Source organism: Camellia sinensis, chromosome 6 (genome assembly GCF_055761805.1).
Source record: "Camellia sinensis isolate YWXY chromosome 6, ASM5576180v1, whole genome shotgun sequence".
In the NCBI taxonomy this organism is placed as follows: domain Eukaryota; kingdom Viridiplantae; phylum Streptophyta; class Magnoliopsida; order Ericales; family Theaceae; genus Camellia; species Camellia sinensis.
This window is the reverse complement of record NC_138966.1, coordinates 174,854,465-174,880,858: the sequence shown is the minus strand read 5'-3', so window position 1 is coordinate 174,880,858 and position 26,394 is coordinate 174,854,465. Positions and strand designations below refer to the sequence as shown.

Here is a 26,394-nt window from a genome sequence, read left to right as displayed (position 1 = left end):
CTTTTTAATGCTCCCAAGCATTAATCAAAATTCCACATATACTCTTTAATCAAAATTCCACATATACTCTTGAAATTGCACAAACATGTAAAAAATTCAATTTGTTAACATTTTTGTCAAATTTGTAAAATTTAATATACCTTTTTTTTTTTCAAACATAAGTATAGTTGGTGTAACTTCCCCAAAAAATAAAAGTAGAATTCACATTTTTTCTTTCAATATGTATATATATATATATATATATGATGAAAGAATTAAACAAGAAAAGGGAAAAGTTGTAAATTTATGCAAGTTGTAAAATGATTCCCTTATGAACTGAGAACTGATTACAAAAAGCGTGAGAAGTTTTGGAGGAATTGGCTAATCTTTGTCCTTGTAATGCCAAACTTGGTCTTTATTCAAAGCATGAGAGGAAGTGGTTAATCTTTGTCACTTTTCTTCAAATTAAATTTGATAAAATATGCTCACTTTTTTTGTTCTAACACTGGCTTCAAATTCACATCAAGTGAAGGAAAAATAAAAAAATTTATCAAATAAAAAGAACCTTTCATCTTTCATTAAATTTAATTTCTTATCATTAGGCCAGATATCCACCTAAGAACAACTTTGCCAGCCTTTTATATTTATGTTCGGACAACCTCTAGGACATTCGCCTAAACGTCCTCACGAACAAATGGGAATGTGAAAAAATCTTGTAAAAATTCTACGTCCTCTCGAACAAATGGGAATGTGAAAAAAACTTGTAAAAATTCTAATTCTAGTATTGGAGTGAATGGATATGAAATCAAATTTTTTATCAAAATTTTACTCAAATTTAATAATTTTTTTTATTTAACATTGGAGATGCTCTAATACCAAAATTGGCCTTTATTCAATTAATGGGGCTTTTCGTCATGACAACTTTTTCCCCAAACCTTAAAACCAAAGTTCAAGCAAATGCCTAACCAAACGAAATACAAAATGTGTTTCACTTCATTAAAAAAAAATTTAAAATCCACTATACAAAATTTATTCATGACATATATGAAGATATATACTTGAAAGGGAGAATGCAACCAACCACTCAAGTTTACAATTGACTTCTTCAATTTCAATTGCACAGACACTCACCCTTCAAGCATGTACAATAATATATCTCATATCAATTTCCAATAATCCAAATCTCAAACACAGCACACCCCTAATTCAAGAAGACAACAATAGATCTCATATTGTTGGCAATTTCACTGCATGCTGAGTTCACAGCAGCATATATTGGGCTCGAAACTGTAATTGGCCTCCATCCCTGTTCTCTGTTTAAGGAAATCACGGAAGTCATTCTCCACTAATGAAATATTAAGCTGCAACAGAAAATAAAAAAGCTTTTTATTCATGGCAATCATAAATACTCAATGAATTTCTCATTTTTGAACTACGAAGGCAAACTTTGAAACAATGAGCAAAGCTTTTAACCCCTTTTCACCACAAGTGGAAATATGACACCCTCTTGTAATAGAAAAACATTAACACGAGAAAATATCAAGGTTTGAATTCCACAATCATTCTTTCAAACACCTCTTTGCTAGCCCCATCTGGATAGTCAGACATATATCATCAAGTTTGCAAAGGACTATTCAGTAGTATTTGTTTCCAGTATCAAAACCAATTTACAATATTTCCGAAAGCTTTATACTTCTTGATTATAAAATGAAAGAAGAGAGGCTTGACACAAACTCTAGCTAGGCCATTCAGTTTTGTATGGCCAAATTTATGCAATTATATGTAAATACTTTGTATACCATATAAAATAATAATAATAATCAATTTAAAAAAATAAACATAAAAAGACAGCAAGTGGAAAATAACCCGAAGGAAATTAAATAATGAAATTAATGAGATTTTCAATGCATATGTAATTTAAAGTCAAATGAAGGTAGTATTTTATGTTTCATCTCCACTGATCTACAGTTCCATGTACTAAGTTTGATTTAAGTCCATCAGCACTTAAAGCCAAACATTGCCGTTTCAAGGCTCTTCAGCTTTGCCAAGATGGACTGAAAATTAAAATTCTATTCAACTTCCCACCACTTGTGTATTTCTTATGTAGTGTGCAGGACAATAGGAGCTGGTGGGGAAAATAACATGCTACGATCTGAAATAATAAACAGGCCATTAGATATTGACATTAAGGATATTCCAATGGCCATGCCTTCAAAATCATATGAAGATAGTATTTTTGATGTTTCTTCTCTATTGATCTACAGTTCCACGTAGTATAAGAAACTACGAACAATAAGTAAAGAGAGATTTGATTTAAGTCCATTAGCATTCAAAACCAATCATTGCCATACGACTCTTCAGCTTTGCCAAGATGGACTGAATAAATTAAAATTTTATTCAACTTCCCACCAAATTAAGATAATATTTTTTATGTTTCTTCTCCATTGATCTACAGTTCCACGTACTATAAGAAACTCAGAACAATAAGTAGAGAGAGATTTGATTTAAGTCCATTAGCATTCAAAACCAATCATTGCCATACGGCTCTTCAGCTTTGCCAAGATGGACTGAATAAATTAAAATTTTATTCAACTTCCCACCAAATATGTATTTCTAATGTAGGATGTTATGCAAGGGAGGAAAATAACCAACTACAATCTGAAATAAACAGGCTATTAGATATTAACATTTAATGAGATTCCAACGACCATGTCTTCAAAATCATATTAAGGTAGTATTTTTTATGTTTCATCTCTACTGATCTACAGTTCCATATACTATGAGAAACTAAGAAAAGTTAGAGAGAGATTTACTTTAAGGCCATTAGCATTCAAAGCCAAGCATTGCCGTTTCACGACTCTTGAGCTCTGCCAAGATGGACTGAAGACATTTTAAAAAATCATTCATCTTCACACCACTGATGGATTTGTCAAAAGTAATGTGGAAAGGCAGCATCTTCAGTCCACCAAAAGAAAAAGAGACCCCTAAAAAGCTTTTCCTATTTTACCCACAACGACATCAACTTTTGTTTTGTCACAAACTCAATTAGGTAAGGCCCAACTACCTTTCCATGTCATTGTGGGCTCGTAGCATTCCTCATCCACCAGAATATAAAGCTAAACATGGCCAATCAAAGCTCTTAATACCCACGAGTAAGAAAATAAGAGCTCAATGGTGCTTTCATTATGGAAAATATAGTTTTCCTTTTTAGATGAAAATATTTTCAAATCTATGTACACCGAACAATAATTTATAATAAAACAAGCAAGGAATGCATAAATGGAAAATAGATATGTGATTATTGGCATAAATAGAAAAAGAAAAAGAGAACAAATCTCCAACCTAGACAATTACCATACACTTGAGACATTTATTCTACTGCATAAACACTCCCCCACTGAAGGAAACTGGTCCTCAAGTTTATCAAAATTAGAATTTTGATTCAGGATTTGACAATTACGTTCACATATCCAAGTGCAACAAAGTTCACCGTAATAAATTATCACAAACAGTCATATCAAGAAGTATATACCATGTATAAACTTTTGAGTCATATATATGAGAAATTCTAATATATAATCTCTGGAAAATAGTGTACTATATGTAATTATGTCATTTTCTTCTTTAGTTATGTCTGTTATGACATATATTTTTTTTAATTATGACTCCGAAAATATAAATCTATGTCATTTTCTTTTTTAGTTACAAGATGCATATGGTACGCACCATACCTTGCCTTTTGAAAGATGCGCACCATAGTGTTTCCCCACATATATATATAGTTGGTTCTAGGGTTTGGTTCACTAAACCAATAACAAAACCAACCTAGTCGATTTGGCTATTTTTGATAGTTTCATGTCCCCTCTCCTTTGACCAGCAACTCCACTTTTTTACAAGAAGTCCAGAACAGGGAGGAGAGACAATTGATCTGAGTCCATTAGCATTCAAAGCTCAACATTGCCTATCAAAAGCTCTTAAGCTTTGCCAAGATGGACTGGATTCTTACAAATGGATAACTAGTACAGCAAAAAAAACAAGGAAAAATAAACAATTTTTTGTTCTAGAAGTCAATGTTTGTTGTACTTCAGTGTGAAAAATGCACTAAAAGATTAAAACCCACTAATTTCTAAAGACATATTCCCAAAATCAATCTAAGAATGCAAGACATTACACACATATTTGATCTGCACAAGAATCTGGAAGCATAAAGAGAGCATCAGATAAGCCTGAGAACACAAAATCAATTATAAACACAGATATTATACAGTGCCCAAGAGACATAAAAATCGCGAATTGGGGTAGCTGAATTGAAAACCTTCAAAGATAATTCAAGGTATGCAGTGAAACTTAGAAACATTTCGAACAAGAATAGCAAAAGGGTGAAACATCATACACTGTATCTTCTTCTTTGAAACCTCAATGAAGAACCCCAAAGAAAAAGTTCATGTATTCGTTGCGCAGCGGATTGTGTATGCATGTAAGGACGCATATATAGCTGAGGAACTAGGGTTTTGAGGACAGGTGGTTTTTTTGTTTTTTTTGTTTCAGTGGGCTTTCTTGGTAAAAAAAAAAAAATGTATTTTTTTATTTTTATTGAGAGCTCTTATTTGCACACCATAACACATTGTTTGGATGGACAGCTTCGGTGAAAAAAAGAAAAGAAATTGTTTGAATTGAAAATTTCTTCACTTGTTTAGATGGTTAAATAGATAAAAAAAAAATAGTTACAAATGACTGTATAAAATGTTTTTTACCAAATTTATGTTTTGTTTCTCACCAACAGTGGTGAAATTTGGTGGAAAGGGAATTAGATTTAATAAAAGTTTTTAAAATATCAAAATTACTCCTATGAAAAAATAAAATTTATTAATACAGAAGGTTATTTTGATAAAATAAAATACAATATTTTTCTTTCTTTTCTTTTATTTGCTCTATTAAAATAAGATAGGTGAAAAAATACATTTTTTCTTTTAAAATTTTATTCATCCAAACATAATAGTGAGAAATTATAATTATTTTTTTTTTCTCACCCAAGTGAGAAGTCACAATCATTTATTTTCCTCCTTCACTTTACGATCGTAAATTTCTCATTATATTCATATTATGCATTATAGTAAGGCCAAGTTTGAGATATTACAAAAAAAGTTAAAAAGTTAACACTATTCACTAAAAGTTAACAATTACGGCTGCACAACTCTCAATCTTAATTTTTCCGTACAAATCAATTTTTACAAATTTTTATTACACATTTTCCTATAAAAAATCAAAAAATTAACCCAAACATTCATATTTTCTTTGGAAAATTGGCCTACGGTCCCTCTTCTACTTTTGATAGGAGGAGAGGTCCTTTATAATATGTTTTGATGGCTAAGGTCCCTCAAATTTATTTTAGGTTATAAAGTACCTAAATTACCCTTCCTTTATAACATAAATTTGTTTGAATATTATATTGTTGACTTAACTGATAGATTTTGGAAATCGAATTTGAAGTGGAGATTTTGTCGGAGTTTTTGTCGGAGATTTCAATGGAGATTTTATGGTGGAGATTTCGTCGAAGATTTCAGTGGAGTTGACGAGAAAGATTGCTACGATCGTGTAGATTTCGTTAGAGATTTCGTCGGAGATTTCAGTGGTGTTACAGTGTGTTGATCGTGTAGATTTTCAGTGGAGTTGAATCAGGTTTGTTTTTGATGGAGATACCACATGCATTTTAATTTTTGTTTTGAATTTTTGTTTAGAGAGAGGCCAGCTTGATAGAGTTGATTTTTATTTTTGGAATTAATTTTTTGTTATTTGTTTTTTAATCAATTTCAAAGAGTGTTGACAGTGTGTTGATCGCGTAGGTTTTTTAGTGGAGTTGAATTAGGTTTGTTCTCGATTTAGATTCCACATGGATTTTGATTTTTGGTTAGAGAGAGGTCAGCTTGATAGAGTTGATTTTTATTTTTGGAATTAATTTTTCATTCTTTGTTTTTTGATCAATTTCAAATAGTGTTGACAGTGTAGGTGATTTTGATGTTTAAAGTTCATTTTTGGTGCTCTGTTTTTTATCAACATGCTGATCAATGATAAGTTTTGTTCTATGTTTTTTCAAACCAGAGAAATTTCATTTTCTGCACTTTTGTTTGTGTAGTCCAGAGGAAATTATAAGTGCATATGGACATATTATTAGAAGTTTGTAATGGAGATAGAATATGAGAAAGTGAATGTAAGTTCATAAATTTCTCTGGACTTGTATTTGTAGTTCAGAGAAAATTGTAAGTTTGTTACTCACTTTCAGTTTGTAGTTCAGAGAAAAGTATTTCTCTGGACTTGTATTCTATGTGATTTTTTTTCTATAATTGTGTTTAATAGTTAGCAGTAAATTTTTATGTGATTCATTAAGTTTCTGTGATTTTGTTTTTTATCATCTTGAAGGTGAATATCAGTTTGTAGATGTCTTTGGACTTTTATTTTAAGTTCAGAGAAAATTATAATTTTTAGAAATTTCTCTGGACTTTTATGTTGTTCTTGTGAAGTGTTTCTATATTAAACAAATTATTTTTGTTGTTTTTTGTTTCAGTTTCAATGGACAGTGCAGTGTTGTTGCTGTGCAAATATGGGAATGATACTATTGTCATTAATGTTTCATGCGAATTGAATTTTGAGGAATTGGTTGGCATTTTGTGTAAAACATGGGAGAATTTGAAACCTGAGACTATGTGTATTTCATATTCTATTTTGGGCCATCCGAATTGTATGGTTCGAAATAATATTGATTTTGTGAATATGTTGAGGGTTGTTTGTGCACACGGTGTTGATATAGTTGATGTTTCAGTTAGTAGATGTAGTACTTCTGATGAAGAGGATGAAGTGGGGTCTAATTGGATAGATGTTGTGGATAGTGAGTGTGATAGGCTGGTGGATGTTGAAAGGAATTCACTCTCTAAGTTTTGTTCTCACCAAGAAAATGTGTTATTGTCGGCTAGTTGGCGGAATAATATTACGAGTGTTGGACAAAAGTTTGAGGGTGGTGTGGTTGAGTTCCGTACTTTTTTATGCAAGTATGCTATTGAGGTTGGTTTTCAGTTTACGTATGTTAAAAATGACAAGGTGAGGGTTACGGCAGAATGTACATATAAGGAATCAAGGGGATGTATGTGGCGTGTACATGCTTCTGTTGAAAAAACAAATGGGTTCTTCTACATAAGGACTTTGAACAATGAACATACGTGTGGTGTGGCGGTTCGTACGAGTAAACATTCGAGGATGACTTCTAACTTAGTTTCTGGGCTGATACTTGAAGAGGTAAGTGCAAAACCTTTAACTCGTCCAGTGGATGTTGTGAAAGAAATGAAAGACAAGTATGGGGTCTCAATCAGTTATAACTGTGGTTGGTTGGGTGTTGAAAAAGCAAAATGTAGTACATATGGGGATTCTTGTTTGTCATTTGATCAATTACGGTGGTATTATGATGAGGCATTGAAGAACAATCCAGGGAGTCGTTTTGAGTTAGATTTTGAATATAAAAAGCGTTTCAAAAGAGTGTTTATGGCTTTTCATGCATGCATTGCTGGTTTCAAATATTGTCGGTCATTGCTTTTTCTTGATGGAACATTTTTGAAAGGACGATACAAAGGAGTTATGCTTGCTGTAACGGAAAAAAATGGGAATGAAGGTAATTGTAAATATATATAATTTTATCTAAGTATGTGAATTTTCTATACATGTAGGAATTGAGTGAATGTGAATTTTCTCTGGTTTTGGCCACTGTGTGGATTTTCTATTGTTGTGGCCACTGTGAGAATTTTCACTGGATTTTGGTCAGTGTATGAATTTTCTCTGGATGTTGTCATTGTGTGAATTGTATCTGTAGGTGGTCACTAAGTGAATTTTCTCTGTATATTGTGATTGTGTGAATTTTCTCTGTAGCTGGTCACTAAGTCAATTTTCTCTGGATGTTGCCAATGTGTGAATTTTCTCTGGATGTTGGCAGTGTCAAACTTCTCTAGTTGTTTATTGTTCTATTTTTCTCTGCATGTGTATATCTAATATGCTTGTTCCTATTTGTTTTGTAGGTTTTTTTCCTGTAGCTTTTGCTGTTGTTGATGCTGAGAATAAAGACAATTGGTGTTGGTTTCTTGAACATTTATATGGAGTATTAGGATTAGAAAGGGTGATAAGTTTCATATCAGATCGACATTGTGGAATTGTGGAGGGAATTGCTAGGTTTTTCCCTAACTGCTTTCATGGATTCTGGAACATCTAAAGAGAAATTTGAGGGATAAGTTGTCATGTGGAAACACAAATTTGGTTAGGGAGACGATTGTGTCCAAGTTTTCAGAATGTGCATATGCTCCAACAAAGACATCATTTCATTTCAAGTTAAATGAATTAAAAAGTGAGGGAGGAGACATTGTGAGTGTTTTCTTGAGAAGTTTACCATATGAAAATTTGAGTGATGCATATTTTGCGGGGAAACGTTATGGTGAGATGTATTCAAATGTTATTGAGTCATTCAATTCATGGATACGAGAAGCTCGGCACTTGCCAATAACAAATTTGGTGGACATGATACGGTTGCAAATCATGAATATGAGGTCTGATAGGAGGCTGCTCTCTAGTAAATGGAATAAGATTTGTGTCCTCGTATGGATAGTGTGTTGGAGAAGTCTTTTTTGGACGGGAGGACATGAAATGTGAGTTTATCATCTGATAATGTCTTTAAAGTGCATTGTTTTCCTTCGATTATGGTTGATCTTGGGTTGAGAACTTGTTCATGTCGAAAATGGGAAATAAATGGGTATCCATGTCAACATGTTGTTGCTGCAATTTTTAGGAGTGGAAAGAATTTGAATTCATTTGTTGAACCATTTTTCCATGCTGATATGTATCGTCAAGCATACTCGCTTTCGATTGGCCCAGTTCCAACTGTTGAAAAACCTGTGTGTAGCAATGAAGATGCTATGATTTTACCTCCATTGAGCAAGAGACCTGCTGGGAGGCCGAAGAAGAACAGAATTGCTTCTACTGGAGAGTTTAAAAGGGTGATTAAGTGTAGTCGTTGTGAGAGTATTGGTCACCATAATAAGAGGACATGCAAGGAACCTTTGTTAAATAGTTGAGGATTATACATTTTATTGATTGAATAATACATTTGATGATTACTTTGTTTATTTTGTTTTGTGAAATGTATTTTTTAGACAGTGTATATAATAATATCAATCAAATTCATCCAGAGAAATTTTCCAATATCAGTTAAAGTGTGTTTGTTGATATATACTATAGGCAGTGGGTTTGTAGTACCTGTCAAATTCATCCAGAGAAATTTTCCTATGGCAGAGAAAATTCTGTGTGTTGTGTTTTGAAGCTTCATATTCATCCACATAAATTTGACAATGGCAGACTAAAGTACTGTGTGGATTGTGTTTTTTGAATTTGATAATTGTTTTGTACTAACACAGTGCATTAGAGATTGAATGATCATATAGGCACCTTCTTTGGTGAGATATGAGTTAAATTTATCTGTAAATTTCTGGTAGCTTCATATCAGTCATTTCAAGAAGTGTGCCCACCAGACAGAGCATACAAAAAATTATTGTACAACCAAGAAACAAAATCAAGCTCTTTTGAAATTTCTCTGAGTTGAGAATTTCTCTGGACCAGGGAAGAATTTCTCTGGACTCACTTCAACTCAGAAATTTGTGTCAAAGCCAGAGAAATTTTGCTCACCAACTCGGAGAAATTCATAACTCAGAAATTCCATTTTCTGTCAAATTCATCCAGAGAAATTTTTCACCATCAGAGAAAACTATCTGTGCATTGTGTTCTGAAATTTGAAATTCATGCAATGAAATTTTCCAGTGGCAGATAAAATTACTGTGTGCTTTGTGTTTTGTTGAGTTTGATGATTGTTTCGTACCAACACAAAGTATTACAGATTACATGATCATATAGGCATCCCCTTGGGACGATACAAGTTAAATTTCTCTATGAATTTCTGGTAGTTCATACCAAAGAAATTTCTGCAGACAATTTTCTCTGGCAGACAATTTTCTCTGTGAATGACAATAAAAAATATATATATATATATTTAACCATCGATAGGTATGAAATTTACATTAGTCGAAATAAAAAAAAATGAAATTTAGATTAGTCAAGAAAGGATATATACGTATATGTCAAGGATTATCATTCCTTCAATGCATCAACAAGGAAAGATATATACATATATGTGAGACAATTTTCTCTGTGTGGATATGTACATTGTCTTCCTTTCACTAGTTTCACTATTACATTTGTGGTTCTTCTGGAGGTATTTCAATTGATTCAGTCCATGACCGGCCAACTTCGGTCACAAATCTCTCTATGAGTTCTGCCCTCATCAACCTTATCTCTTGTGTGGACAATTTGGAGCTGATAGGTTCATGCTTGCTATATTGTTTCATTATATAGCAGACAAAGAGGCCACAATCCAGACTGCATACAAATTATAGCTATGGTTAGTTTTAAGAAACATGCAATTCAGATTATCTTACTTATAGATGTATGAAACTTACGAATCGCTTTCTTGTTGTGGAGCATTGTTGACATACTCCAAGTCGTAACTTGTGTTTTGTGAGTTTATTAATTTGAAAGAGGGTTGTGATTGAGCGTCTCTTTCAAGGCAAGCTTTCAAAAAATTCTCCACGTAATCTTGCTGCAAAAAAATAATTTTTATATAACAGAGAAATTTACGGACAAGTCAATGGGATTCTATGAAAATTATCATCACATAAAGATGATGATGGATCAGAGAAATTTGCACTCGTTACCAATTGTTTTGCATCTTTGACATATTTGTCTTCTGCATCATCCCTCATTGGCCTCAGTGAGTTGTAGAACCTTCGTAAATTGTCTTGTTTGTCCAAGACAAGCAAGGTCCAGTGATTTCCATGTGTGGACTTCTCATTACCTCCAGTATTTATTGGGAAATGGAGGAACCTATAGTTCCTCCATGCTGTTTCAATATGCTTGTCAAATAAGGACACTCGAAAAGTTTGATTTTCTGTCATCTTGATGAAATTCTGTGCTCAGAGAAAATCAAAAAATGGTTTTGTTATGACTAGTGACACAACTGACTTCAAGAAGTATATTAAGAAGAGAAAGTAGAAAGTAAATTCCAGAGAAAATCAAATAAAATAGTAGTAACATACTAAGCACATGGATGTGGAAAAAAAATGAGGTTGGTTGTTGTCTCTCTCTCATTTGGTCAGCCAAAAGGATCTCTCCATAGCCATCAATGACCTGAAAAATATGATTTATAATTGTAATATTGTTTTATAAAGGCTGATGGAACATTGCAGAGAAATTTTGATGAAAGGGAAAGACTTACATTGTTGGCAATTTCTTTTTGCTTTATTAGGTTTCCAATGTCTTCAAAGGTAATGAGATTCAACTCACTTGTCCAAATTAAAGCTCTACAAGGTGACAAAAAAGGGATTGAATTGTTGTTAATGCAACATAAGTTTGTAATTTGTTGTTCGTTATGTTCTATTTTGTTTGTTGTACTTACTCAAGCCCAGACACATTTGATATGTGCTGCAAGATGTCTTTTATATGATCTTTTATCAATCTTGAAATTGGAAGAGTTTGTGGAAAGACCCAAGATTTTCTGATGTTTATAGGTTGAGGCAAGACGTACGCATCAGCATCAAGCACTTCTTTGTCCTTCGTGCTTTGCTCAACTTGCTTTGCAGCTTGTTTTGAAGCTCTAGTCACTTTCGCAACTTTGGGATATTGGAATTCTGGATCATGCTACTTTTCCTTCCTTTCTTTTGCCTTTAAATTTTTTATCATTGACGTCAGATCTTTTTTAACTGTAGACAGTGAAAATATTAGGAAAAGTGAAATTTCTCTGAAGCAACAGATGATATTTCAATATGTAAATTTATTTAATTCAATATTTTGCAGTTACCATAGAGTTTCTTCTTTTGTTTCGGTTGTTGTTTGTGTGGCATTTGTTCTTGTTGGGTTGTTGGTTGTTGTTCCACTTGCATTCCAACTATACACAGTGAAAATCAAACAAGCCCCAAAAATGGAATAAGAAAATATACAGAGAAATGAAATGAGCAGTAGAAATATAACTAATGTGTTCAGAGAGATATAACTTCCAGAGAAAATTACCAATGACAGAGAAAATTATAATAAATAGAAATTTCTCTGAGTTATGTTGGCACAAGGACATAACTTTTTGTGGCTCAAGATTTTCACTGGCCTTGTGGTTGAAGTTGTGTTGGTGTTCGGTATGGTTGTGTTGCTAGTTGGACGGATAGTTCTTGAACTTGTTCATGCAATTGAGCATTTTCAGTTTCAAGCTTCGAATTTGAACACCTCAACTGTTGAATTGTTTTTGTATCGTCTGCTTTTTCAGCCTCCAACATCCTTAGTTTCATTCGGATTGTGCTTTCTTTTCTTGAAGTTCTGAGTTATGTGATGTCAGGATTCTTATTGAAATATCCTTTTCAGCAAGTAATTCAATCCAATTTTTGTCTTCTTCTTTTTTAGATTGAGACAATGCCTTCAGTCTTTGACGTAGATCAGCAATTTGGGCATCCTTTGATTCCTCAAATTCTTCAGGCTGATGCATTGTTGAGCCACAAATGCCATCATGTTGTTGGTCCATCGGCTCATTATTTTCTTCTTCATCACTTTCATCCTTGTTCTCTTCTTGTTGTTTATCTTCTTCTTCATCTTTTTGTTCACTGTCTTCTTCTTTCTGTTTATTTTGTTCTTTGTCTTCTGGTTCTATTTCTTCACTTTCTTCGCTGGTTTCTTCTTCTGTGCTGCTTGCTTGATGTTCTTGTGCATTGCTGGCTTTGTATTCTTCTGTGTTGCCTTCTGTTTGTTCATTCCCTCAATCTTCAGATGGATCTTGTAATGTCTCATTGAATATGACAATTGCATTTTTTAATTCTTTCTTCGTCTTTTTGCCAAGACAGAACTCCTCTGATGGGTTTTTGACTAGCTGCTTGTTATCAATCTGTAACAGGAGACTCTTTTATTAGAGAAATGTTACAAAATTCACTGAGAGAAAAAATTCAAATAAGAAATTCATCTAAATGATGCTAATGGGAAACAAACTTCAGAGAAAATTGTATGGGCCAGACAAAATTAGAGACATGGAGTTAATTTTATGGGGGCAGAGAAAATTATGAAACAAGCAACATAATTTAGATATCAGAGAAAATCAATCAAGGCATATAAGTTAATGTTTTACTATAATTGTGTCAGAGAAATTTGAATTCCAGTGAAAATTCATTAGAAGGGTAGAAATAAACAGTGTTTATCAAAGATGCAAGGCACATAAGTTATGGGCAGAGAAAATTACACACAAGGAGATAAAATTTGATGGGCCAGAGAAAATTATGAAACAACCAACATAATTCAGATATTAGAGAAAATCAATCAGGGCATATAAGTTAATATGTTACAATTGTGGTCAGAGAAATTTGGATGGCAGAGAAAATTGATTACAATGGCAGAAGTAGACCAGTGGTAAGCAAAGAAGAAAACATAAATTGATATTTCAGAGAAAATTAATCTTAATCAATCAATGCACAAGGAGGGAAACAAAGCAGTGGTCAGAGAAATTTTGGAATTTCACTGAGATTTCAGTAGCAATAGGAATCTAACCTGTCGAGGTGCAAGAGAGTGGACTGGTGTTTTCTGCAGCTGTTTCGTCAAGGTTTGCAGGTTCCACTTGGCACTTCTTGGGAAGTCAGTTGTGTTACTGTCTTCCGAGTCAATGATAGTTGCATGTTCACATAGCCAATACTGTGATGAAAATGAAAGTAAATAAAATTTTGTAAACGCACAAATTTGTAAGTATGATAACTGCAAATTTGAATGGATATTATACTTACCAACAATGCAATGACACACCCCGTAACTTTTTCTAGAGTTTTGTGCAATGCCATAATAGAATCAATCAATGTTGATGTGATTGCTTCCGGCCAATCATACTGTTTCATTGATTCAAGAGGTTCCACATACTTTATAAAAACCCAACCTATTGAATTCTCACTTGTTGCAAAAAATAGGGTAAGACACAAGTACAATGTAATAATGATTGCTACATCTTTGAAGTCAGTTGGTTGCTTGCCTTTCATTGCTTTGACCAAGGCATTTTTAAGAACAGGACCAGTGAGCCTTGTGTCCTTTTGGAATCTTCTCCTGAGGAATGCAGATTTTGGCTTTTTAGAGTATCTTAATGACATGGCTCCTTTACCTCATTCCAAACCAAAAATCAAGGTCATGTCATTTGTTGTAAAGGTCAGGTTCTTCTTCCCAACTGTGAATGCTTTTGTTTTTTCATTGTAACATTGGATTATGGCAACTACATCATCATCGGATTTCCTAGATTTCTTTGGATCCATCATTCCAGTGGTTAGAGCTTGGATCAAATACCAGAATGGGGTCTTTTGAAGCTCTAGAAGATGTTTTGAACTGAATTTAAGTGTTTGAAAGAAGGAGACGACAGATGAGAGGTTGGATCGGAATTGAATGCTGTAGTGAGCTCTCTTTCTGTGGAGTTTAACAGGTTTTTTCCCCCTTGAGCTTGAGTCTTTTGAAGTTGGGGTACTCATCTGGATGCTAGTTGCTTCATCAGCTTGGACTTGTGTGTTTTAGGAAGAAGTTTGTGGTGTTTTAGTGCTGGTTTTTGATCTTAGATGATAAGAGGACTGAGAGAGTTGTCCTTTCTTGCTTGGTGTTTCTAGTGTTTTGCTGCTGGTTTTTTATCCTAGTCCATAAGAAGACTGAGAGAGTTTCTGTTTTTTGTTTGGTGTTTCTGGTGTTTCGCTGCTTTTACGTTTTGCCATTTCTAGACAATGATTAAAACATAGAGATGTCAACATTAAATCCCAGAGAAAAATGGACATGTCAGAGAAAATTACAAATAAGGGAGAAAATTACAAAAAAGAGAAAATTGGAGATGCCAGAGAAAATTACAGATAAGGGAAAATTACAGAAAATTGGACATGCCAGAGAAAATTTGACATGCCAAAGAAAATTTGACATTAAAAATTAAATGTCAGAGAAAATCAACACAGCATCATAAACATGGGAGAGAAATTTTCAATAATAGTTTAAATTACATATAGAAGTAAACATACCAGAGAAAATGAATGATAGAAAAAGGTAAACATGGCAAGCGAAAGAAAATTTCCATTCCACAATTAGCAAAGATAAAATAAACAAAGTAATGTAAACATGCCACTGAGAATTACACCATATTGAAATCAAGAATTGAAAAAAATAAACATACCAGAGAAAAATGCACATTCTGGAGAAAATTACACATTCTTGAGGAAATTTCCATTCCAGAGAAAATTTCAATTCATAATATTAAAATGCAAGAGAAATTTACATACACAACCAGAGAAAATTAACCATGATAGAGACACTCAAGGGAGGAAAGTGGTGCGATGTGGTCAGAGAAAATTATAAATACCAGAGAAACTTAGACAGGGGAAAGAGTATAATAGACATTGCAGAGAAAGATACATATTCCAGAGAAATTCATAGACAAAATGACAGAAACATGTTCAAGAATAAGATCAAAATTCAGAGAAATAACTTTTTCTCAAAGTACACATGGCAGAGAAAATTCAAAGAAGAAACATTCATTCCAGTCCATAATATTAAAATTCCAGAGAAAATTAAAAATGACAAAGACACAAGGGAGGAAAGTGATGTGATGTGGTCAGAGAAAATTATAAATACCACTCTGTAGACAGAGACAAGAAAGCAATAGACATTGGAACCCTAATTAAAAATACCAGAGAAACTTAAGACATTGGAACCAAAAAATTCCAATTAAAAATATATATTCAAGAATACATATTACAGAAACACAAAATAAACATGCCAGAGAAAATTGAAAGAAGAAATGTACATTAATAAAAAATCAGAGAAATTCAAATGCCAGAGAAATTTACAGATAAAATCACACAAACATGTTGAAGAATAAGTTCAAAATACACAGAAATAACTTTTTCCAAATTCAGGTAAATTTTTATTACGAAATTAAAACCCTAATTTATGGAAGGTTATTATAAAATGCTATTAACTGTGTTTCCAGAGAAAATCTAGTTGTATTGTAGAAAAACTGACCAGAGTTAGGATGAAACTTGAATGACGAACTGATATGGCCCGAGATGAAGATGCGACGTGACGAAGATGGACTGAGATGATGATGAGCAGTGAAAACGAAGCTTTAACCTAGGTCAGAGAAATTTGTGAGGAAGGAATGAGAATGATTTTTGGAGAAGATAACGAAGCTGTAATGTCGATGGTGCAGATGATGTTGAAACCCTAATTCTGCTGTTTTCCTGTTCGTGAAGATACTGGATGTTTGGAATGTAACTCAGACATCGAAATGAGTTTGTTTTTGTGTTGATTTTGGCAAGGGTATTTTGGTCCACAAAATAATAAAAAACGCGCGCCAAGTTGTTTCAGGGACGTGATGCATCACTATCTTTTTGGGTGTCCTTTATCCTCTAAATTGTTATTATTAGGGACCTTAAAAAAAATCTCCCTATTTTCTTCCTCAATTTTTTAGTCCAAAAATACAAAAAGTGCACTTATTTCGAACACCCCAAACAAATGGGTAAAATAAGATAATTTATTATGTAAAAAAATAAATATATAATTGGAGACCTATTTCTTAAGACACCTATTTTTTTATTATTATTATTTAAGATAGTACCTAATTTTTAAATTTGATTTTTTTTTTCTTTGAATACTGCAATTAATACCACACCTCCACTCTCCATCAGTGCATTCATAACTGATATTACTAGTGAAATTCATTAAATTAATAAAACAGTGATACATGAGATAATTGCCGTATAAAAAGATGATAAATATAATATTATTGAAGCTATTTACTTTCCGTTAAAAAATATTGTCAAGTTTTAATTTTTCATTCATATAAAATATAAAACAAGCTTTTATTTATTAAAAATAAATAAGGCAATACTTATTTAGTGCACATTATTTTGAAAACAAAAACAAAAAAATATACCTGGTGATGAGTTGTTGGAGGTGGTAACCAATGGCGAAGCATAACTAGCAATGAGTTGATCTAATCTAAGTGTTGTTGGAGTCGCTAGAGAGATCCCGAGAGGGTGAGCAGAGGTGGTGGTGTTGAAAGTGGCAGGGGAGTGAAAACATGGTTTAGAATTATTCTGCATTGCATTTACCTGAGCATCCTCCATATTTTAGTTCTTCCCTCTAGCTAGAAGCAACCGACTTGGGATCATTTAAGAGGCTCGTTGCAACGATATCAGACACATTGCAATTTGCAAAGACTGTAAGTGGCCAAGTGCAGAAGTGATTTATCATGAGCAACTTGATCAATCCATTATAAACAAGTATGTACACACGTGTGAAGTTCAAAATGTTCTTAACAAGGTAAAAATAGTAGCACACAAACTAACAGATCTGTGCTGAACATTATTTCAAGAGGCCTTAGAGGACACAAACAGTAATTACATTTACATATTATTTCAAGAGGTCTTAAGAGATTCAAACAGTCATTACATTCACATATTATTTCAAGAGGCCTTAAAGAGGATACAAACAGTCATTACATCAATACAAGTTGAAAAGAACAGGTTGTTCATGTACTAGCTGATGAAACATCCGAAACTAGCCGAAGAGCGGTATTCTTCTTAATTTCCTTGCAGCCTTGATCTTGATACCATATGTTCAGTTTTCTACACACACAGAGATCAATGCAAAGTCAATATGAAATTCAAGATAGTAATGTAAGAAGAAACGCCACAAAAACATTGAGAGTCCACATGAAGATTGTACGTTGGAATGATGATGGTAACAGGACCAAATTTCTGGGATAGTTGTCCAAGGCATCCATTGTTTACATATATGGCATTATGACAAAGATATACCACTACCATAACAATACCAAAAAGCTAGTATCAAAGTTCAATTTTCTTCAACCAAAATTTTGAGGGCATTGAGTTTTCACCCACAATGCACGTCTTCAAGCAATTCTCCTCCCTATAGTTGGACAAATTTATAGGGTTGATTGCCTGGCCTAGAGCAGGAACCTCGAAGTAAAAAAACAGAGAAACTAACTGGTGCAAAGAGTTAAAAATCTACAACATATCAATTGGTTGTCTTAAAATGTTCTCAAAAAACCCCTATAATTTGGACTTATTTTCACACATTTGAGGGTTAGAACTGGGAAGATTTTTCATAGATGTACAAAGTGGAGAGCTGTTAGATAAATAAAAAGACTAACAGACCACCTTTCCCGTGTCTATTGGTACAACGCGGTTGTGCATATTGTTTCTATTGTAGGACCTTTTGGGAGAACATGGAGGCACCCTATGAAGAGATGTCGGCAGTTCCCCCTTTTGGGAGTCCAATTTTGTTTACTCATTTGACAAAACGAGAATAAAACACAACTTATGATTGGCCCAAAATACTGGGATCCACAATTTTGGATGGGTTTTGGATGAGAGCTTATGTTTGGTTCACATTCTTTGTCAGTGTGAACAAAACCATTTTCTCCTTTTGGTGAGGCTTAAAAAGGCACTCCACTCCCTGCAATAGAATGGGGCGATCGCTGCAGTGCAGGCTGTCTCTCTAGCAGATATCACGGTTTGAACCATGGCAGCATCCCAAGTTGCATTACATACAGTAGGCTCAAATAATCAGCCATACAAAAAGTTTTCTAGGGGAAAAAAAGAAAAAGAAACAGACAGATGAGAAGCTGAAGAAATAAATATTTGCAAGACATATGATGACAGTCAGCTACCTCCAATCACAGAAAGAAAATTAGCGCATTCCTGTTGATGACAGTGTAGCAACATAAGTAACTAACCTGCTCAGTGTACGGCAAATACTTGCCATCGAATGTCAGAACAACACGATCCTTCCCATCCACACCTTTAACTTTGTCAACCGAGCAGTAGAAATCTATAGCTGACATGCTAAAAATCCATGAAGACAATTTTGAAAAGAAAGTGCAACTATGTTAGTATTTAACAACTACCAAATAAAATTGTTATCAAGTTACAAGAAGGTTCAAGTTCTTTATGAAGGAGAAGGCAGTAAAAGAAAGCTTTTCCCCTCTAATTTGTAAAATATGACATTTAAAAACACGTATAGAGATTACATGTTGAGTACATAGTTTCTACACAAGAAATCTAAGTAGGACTCATCCTGAACTGAGGCATACTCTCAAGGGAAACCATTTAAAAAACAGAAATTTAGAAAATGAGATTCAAATAATAACTTACATGCCATCACCAAATTCCTCGTTGATGATTTCCTTGATGCTCTCACCAAAATGCATAATTGCTTCATTCAGTCTATAAAATTCATGGAAGACAAAACAAAAGTAGCATTTAAAATTCATGGGGGCAGTATTCAAAATAAATTCATGTACAAGCATATTGCAAGAAATCAGTACCACATAAAACCAATTATATAATTCAATAGAACATCCATTGCTGAGAATAAATATGCACCATCATTTTTTTTTGTTTTCTTTCAAATTCAAATCATCATTAATTTTCTGGTTATTTTGAAGAATGCTACAGGAAGACTATTCTAGATGTTTGAAGTTGTCAGTTTGATATTTGAAGTTGCATTGATTTCAACATAAAAGATGATTTTGTCCATATCCATTCCAAAATTCAAAGTACCAGTTCTGAAATTTGGTGTAGAGGCTGAAATTACCCAAGCACGATTATAAAAGTAATACTTCTTGTAGTAAAATTGACACTTCTAAAATGTTAAAAAGCTACTAAGCTTCCTCATTCTCATTCTGTATGCATGTCAGGGTCAAATTCTGTTAGTACAGTGTCATTCTACAAAATAATAATAATAATAAAAACAAAAAAATCATTAACATATGATTTCACTTTTGGGCATCACAATACAAGATTTTTGCCTCACCCAACCGTTCCAATATAAATAACAAAGAAAGAAAGAAACAGTAAAACCCACTTAATCATTTGACTACATACCTGAATCTCAATTCACATAAAAGCACCCACATAACAAATATGTTCAAGAAAACAAGTAAACTACCTCATTTCCATTCTTGTGTGCACAGGGCTCTCAAATTTTTACTATCACAGTATCACTCTACAGTAAATTACCATCAACATGTAAATTAATTTTTAAGGCTATGTTAGGATCATAGACTTGAGTAGGGATTCAGATAGAAAAAGGAAGAGTCTCAAAAATTACTTTTCCCTCCACAAATCCCTAATAAAATCTATGATCCAAACACAAAGCCTCATCCAAACCTCACCCCCCCCCCCCCCCCCCCAAAAAAAAAAAAAAAAAAAAAAATCTCTTTTCAAAAACCTGCTTACCCAATTAACAAACAACAAAGATGACTTCAAATAGAAGTACCCAGATGCCCAAGTGTCCCAATTACAAGACTACTACTAATCACAAAGCCTCATCCAAACCTCCAAAAAATCAACTTACCCATTAAACAAACAACACGAACGAATTCAAATACAAGTACCCAGATGAAGAATTCTTGAAGTAATCAAGGTACCTGTAAACAGTAGGATCTTGGATCAAATTGGGGTCATAGGACCTCACGGGGGGTCGCATCATCTCTTGCAGGAGATCCTCGGGAAGCTCAGGCAAGGCTGAGCGTAGCTTGGGGGCAGTATCGGGGTTGAGTTGGGCTTGGCGTCGAAAGAGCTGGGCAACGTAGACGTTGGTGAGGCCGGTCTCCGCAGCAATCTGGCCGTAGGACTTGCCGCAGTTGCGCTTCACGGCCTGCAAAGAGTTCACTGTGGCCGCTTTGATGCTCTTTGCTTCCATTTTTGGCTTTTTCGCAGACTCTGAGACACCCCCACTCAGTTTCTCCCTCTGTGCCCTGTGTGAGGGTCCACAAACTAGCGCTCGTTTTCGAGAGAGGAAAAAAATAAAAAAAAAATAAAAAAATGGAGTATTATTGGGTCCGTGGGATTGTCATGTTTCTCTCCAGTTCAATCACGCAGAGTATTGTTGGGTCCGTCGGATTTTATGATTCCGTTTTGATAATTTAAACGATTTATTGTATAAAATTTATTGAATAATATATATTTATAAAAAATTATTTTAATTAGATATCAATAGTTATATATTCAAATCAGTTTTGTATGAAAAAAAATAGACGGTAAAAAATAAATAGCTTAGAAAAATTTGATTTAATTATATAGTTATCGATATTTTATCAATGTGATTTTTTATAGGCTGTTGGCTATATATTTTGTACGGGTCAATCACAGTTCAACACGTGGCAGGTTGAGAGTAATACGGGAAGACAATTCAAACTTTCGATCATGATCGTACACGTGGCAGTTAGTATTGGTTTTCATAAGATCTACGTAATACTGGATCAGCAAAGAGATGCAAAGTGATGTGGCTTCAATAATTACTAGAAATGGCAACAGGGCGGGGCTGGGGACTACACCCCCGTCCCCGATCCCCGAAAGTAATAGATGCCCCGTCCCCGGCCCCGATCCCTAACGGGGACCCAAAGCCCAGCCCCATCCCCATCCCCATTCCCATCCCCGCCCCCGATCGGGGACCGGGGATCCTTGACCCCGAAAAATCCCCGGTGGTTTTTTTTTTTTATATGTAAAAATCTATAAACAAATTAAAATATCCAATTGAAATAAAAAAATTCTGTAGCAACATCCAATGCTATAAACATAAAATAACCAATTCTATTTTAATCTGTAAATAGATTAAGCATCAATAATTAATAAAAAAAATACAAAATATCAATAAACATCCTATACCAACATACAAAACATCCAAGAAAACATCCAAAACATCCTGCATCAATTCTATTTATATGCCATAGTTGCCAATTAAAAAAATTCTATAAACATCCAAGAAAACATATTCAGCATCAATAATTAATCCTAAATATCCTGTAGCAACATACAAAACATCCATTTACAAAACAACCTGTAGCAACATACAAAACATCAATCAACATCCATTATCCTGTAGCAACATCCTAAAAATTCAACATCCATTACATCTACTACATCCTGATAATTCAACATCCATTACATCTTGAAAATTCAACAGCCCATACACAACCCACACACAAAACATCCTGTAGCAACAAAATAGCACAAACAAAACATCTGTCCAGCAGCCCACACACAAGAAAATTCAACAAGTAGCAAAGAGAATAATTAATCCCGAGCACAACCCGCAAGGGATAGGTTACCCAAAAATTGAAATTAAAAAAAAAAAATATATCCATTACAACATAAAAATTCAAATCCATTGTTTCTCCAATATCAATACAAACTACACAACTTCATCATCTCCTTCAACTTGAATTCCTGTTAAATAACAAAAGGAAAAAAAAAACAAATAATTAATACGAATAATAAAATGTAAAAAATGTTAACAATTAAAACAAAAAAGATAACAACTAACACAAAAGTGGCACATGATTGATCCGACTCGATCTCATCATCATCATATATAGTTGCATAGCCCACCGATTCCAATGTTGAATTTCCTAAAAAGTAAAGAACATAAATTCAGTAGTGAAATTATTCCATGGTAACATAAATAATAAAAAATGAAATAATAATATGTAAATTGGATGAAATAATACCTTTCATCTCTACACCCCACAACCAACTTTGTGCACACATTAATGCTTATAATTTGTTTGGATGAAGTCTACTACGATGTGGACTCACCAACCTTCCACTAGTACTAAATGCTGACTCAGAAGCAACAGTGGATACAGGAATAGCTAAAATGTCCCTAGCTATTGCCTGTAAGGTCGGATACTTTGGTCCACTAGCTTTCCACCAATTCAAAACATCAAAACCTGAAGTTCTTGGCAAAACATCATCTTCTAGATAATGGTCCAACTCTGATCTTACATTCTTCATTTTTTTATTTCTCTTTCTACTAATAAACAAATCAAATTCTGAAAGGGTCTCTGTAACAATTTCTGGATGAGTAGAAGAGTCACCAACAACATCGGTCTCCATACCAACTCGGTGCTGATACTCTTGCAACAAATCATAACAAATATGACGAACCCTATCAACTTCATCTTCAGCTTTGTCTCCATAAAGTTTTTCAAAATAAAACTCCAATACACTCATCTTATACTTAGGATCAAGCACAATTGCAACTCCAATAACACCATGTATCACTAACCAATATTTATCAAAAATTTTCACCAATTTTGATGCCATTGTTCTAATCACTTCAATTTCACAAGAGAGCCATTGAGACAGTGTCATCCTAATCTCACATAAAGCTGGGAAACAAACATTGGCTGTGGGATACTTTGTACCAGAAAACAACTCAGTGATAGAAAAAAAAATCTTAAACCTCTGTAGACACCCCATTTTTGACCGTCCTCAAGACTTGGACGTCATCGTTTGAACACTCGGTGATCATCCATGTTCGTGTTCATTTTGAGATCCCGAAGGACTCGGCCGCGTGCCTTGCCTTAGGATCTCTCGACTTGACTGTTTGCTTGGTTGTGGACCAAGGACTTGTAGTTTTTGCACCTGAGGGAAGGAAGTGGCTTGTTAGCCATCCCTCAAACCCACCGGCCGTGGCACGAAGCCACCGGCCTTGCTTTATTTCTACCGACCAAATATTTGGTTAGTCGGCACGGATATCTGGTCGATCGGCCATTTGTTGGGTCGATTGTCTCTTTTTTTGGCCGATACCTCCTTTTTGCCTTTTCCAGGCATTGTGCATGCCAGCTGTGCTAGCTGGAGTGCACATACCAATCCTCCATACACGTGTATGGAGGATTTGACCCTTTGCACCCTTTGCTCTAGCTTCTTGAGGAAGCTTGGACCTTTGTCTTGGCTTCCTCAAGAAGCCTTGACCCTTTTGCCTTAGCTTCTTTAAGAAGCCTTGACCCCTTTGCCTTAGCTTCTCTAAAAAGCTTAGGCCTTTGTCTTGCGCTATAAAAGAAGGCCTCTCTTCTTCTTTGAAGAGGTTCAGCAAATCAGAAATATATATGGCATATACACCACTCTCTCTACATTTGTGTGTGTTAGAGTGTCCAAAAGTGAGTTTTGTTCTTAGTTTTGCACTAAGACACCAAGTGTTACATCATATCTTGGTTATTGAGGTGTTGAGAGGTTGTTTTTGGAGCTTTTGAGTTGGTTTTGATCAGAAAAGGGGGCTGGAGTTTTGGTTCTTGAAGTGTTCTTCAAGGGTGAGCACTATTGCTTTATATTCCCCATTTTTGCACTAGCTTTTAACCTACTTTGCATGCTGTTTTGTGCTTTGTGTATAACTGATAAAAGTTCTGATTTTTCATGTTTAAGAAGTTTCATTAAGGTCATTTTTGTGTTTGGGGTCGACCCCCTCTCTTAGGCCTTGTTTGGCCTCTTTTGTGCCTTCTTTGTTGAGCTTTGGAAACTTTCATGTATTGGCCTTCCCGCCACTGAAATCTAGAGGATTTTCAGTGGTGGTGAAGGGGTTTTGAGGTCTTGCATAGGGGAGGGACACCCCCCTCCCTTTGTGTCTCATTTGCTTGTGTTTTGGCTCATAAGGGAAGTATGCATGCTTAGCTTTGTTTGGCTTTATTTCAGCGGTTATTTGGTGTTTATCTAGTATGTTTTATCTCTGTTCCATGTTGGTTCGTCGACCCCTTGCATGCACCATACACTTGCCTTACATTCCTCTATTTTGCCTAGAGATGCATCTTGTATTTGGATCACCATGCTTGCATGTTTTGGCTTAGCTTTATGAAGTTTTTGGTCATGTTTTATCATGTTCAAGCTCTGTTGGGTGTTGATTGGGTCATGCTTTCCATACTTTGTATAGTCTCTTTGCATTTTAGCTTGTTGGCTTCGGGTGTGTGAGTCTTTAGCATGCATTACTTAGGCTATTTTAGTGATTTGGAATCACTTATCATGCCATTTCAGTCCATGTTTTACGCTTACATGCTTGCATTTGATTACCCTTTCAATGCCTTGAAGAGTTGTGGTCCTATGCTCTATGTTTGAGTCCTTGGTGTATGCCTTTTTGTTCAAGTCCTTGGGCTGCCATATCAGTGGGTTTTGGGGTGTATTTTGACGCATTGAAACTCTGTTTTTGGTTGCATAATCCATGCCATGTGTGGTCATGATAGTTGTAGTGGAATACTCCTTTTTATGCCTTAGTTTTAGGCCCATTGGTGTGCATGTTTGCATAAGCATTTGTCCATCATTTCCATCACTTTTGGCCACTGTTTATGGCAAGGCTGAGGTCTGCCCTTTGCGGTTTAAGTCCACCATTCCATGTTCGTCGCACGTTTGTTGCACATTTGGTTCATTGTGTGTTGGCACATGCTAGTTCCATTGCATACTTCTCCATATTTGCTACATTGCATTTTGCATGCTTGGCATATTGCATATTTGCATGTATAGGTTGCATTGCATTTGGCATGTTTTGCTAACTTAGCCTCATATTGCATACTTGATGCCGTTTTGTACACTTGAGCCATATTGCATGCATACATTGCATTATGTTTGGTTTGGGGTGTCAAACCAAACATGGAGAATGAGGTGTGTTCATACTCAAAGTGATGAAACACGTCTCAATCCTCGATCGCCGACGCCCTTGATCTCAACATGATAGGGCGTGAAGCATTCACTCGTTTGTTGCATTCATTTACATTGATTTGCAAGCTTGGCGCCTTTGGCCATCATGCATTGAAATGCGTGGTTGGTGGCCCGAGGGCCGAGGGCCACACTCCCTTAAGTCTATAGAATGATAGGGAAAGTGGCCATGCACACATTGCTTTGAAATTTCCTTGCCATGCACTGTCTGTCATCTGCTGTTGTCAAAACATGATTCTGCCGAAATATTTGACCGACCAACTACATACAGTGCTGACCGACCAAAAATACCTGGCCGATGGCTTCACAACTGGTCGATGACAATTTATCAATGGCCGGTGGATCTTTACCTTGGCCGGTGGCATCCCAGAATGATCAGGGAGTGGTTCAGAAGTATCAAGAATATTTTCACAATGCTCAGAGGTGTATAACAGTGCAAACAGAGGCAACAGTGGCATGGCAACGGGTTTCCGAGCGAGGCGATCGAGCATGCATCATTCAAGCATTCCGAGGCGGGGCTGCGGCCACCTCCTTTTGTAATTAATTTATTAATTGATTAGGGTTTTGTAATATTTAATTAGCTAGGGTAGTTAATTATTTATTCAGTTTGTGTTATTTATTCGGACCCTCCGAGGAGGGCAATTTTGTAATAAGTGTGCGTATATGTGATGTATGTCTTCCAACCCCACGTCTTTCTCTCTTTTGTTTACCAGCTTATGATGGTTAGTTTAGGGCATGTTTCAATTAGCATACTTATGACAGCATGTTTGCATTCATTCACCTGTCTTGC

General features: G+C 34.8%; 1 protein-coding gene and 3 long non-coding RNA genes across 4 annotated transcripts; all 4 read right to left on the bottom strand.

Annotated features, from left to right (window-relative positions):
- Nucleotides 1–954: 954 nt before the first annotated feature.
- Nucleotides 955–4,654, bottom strand: LOC145793060 (uncharacterized). The gene is made up of 2 exons (XR_014333556.1): nucleotides 4,373–4,654; nucleotides 955–1,340 (listed from the first exon to the last, which is right to left on the bottom strand). It is a non-coding gene; the product is annotated as an uncharacterized LOC145793060 (long non-coding RNA).
- A 5,646-nt stretch (nucleotides 4,655–10,300) lies between these two features.
- On the bottom strand, nucleotides 10,301–10,865 carry LOC145792471 (uncharacterized). Its single transcript, XR_014331869.1, has 3 exons — nucleotides 10,773–10,865; nucleotides 10,518–10,657; nucleotides 10,301–10,437 (listed from the first exon to the last, which is right to left on the bottom strand). It is a non-coding gene; the product is annotated as an uncharacterized LOC145792471 (long non-coding RNA).
- A 304-nt stretch (nucleotides 10,866–11,169) lies between these two features.
- Nucleotides 11,170–11,749, bottom strand: LOC145792470 (uncharacterized). The gene is made up of 3 exons (XR_014331868.1): nucleotides 11,513–11,749; nucleotides 11,333–11,417; nucleotides 11,170–11,244 (listed from the first exon to the last, which is right to left on the bottom strand). It is a non-coding gene; the product is annotated as an uncharacterized LOC145792470 (long non-coding RNA).
- A 5,673-nt stretch (nucleotides 11,750–17,422) lies between these two features.
- Nucleotides 17,423–21,060, bottom strand: CYN (cyanase). The gene is made up of 4 exons (XM_082875461.1): nucleotides 20,549–21,060; nucleotides 19,272–19,343; nucleotides 18,854–18,962; nucleotides 17,423–17,720 (listed from the first exon to the last, which is right to left on the bottom strand). The coding sequence occupies exons 1-4, from the start codon at nucleotides 20,821–20,823 to the stop codon at nucleotides 17,676–17,678; spliced, it is 501 nt and encodes a 166-aa protein (XP_082731587.1). The 5' UTR covers nucleotides 20,824–21,060; the 3' UTR covers nucleotides 17,423–17,675.
- Nucleotides 21,061–26,394: the final 5,334 nt, after the last annotated feature.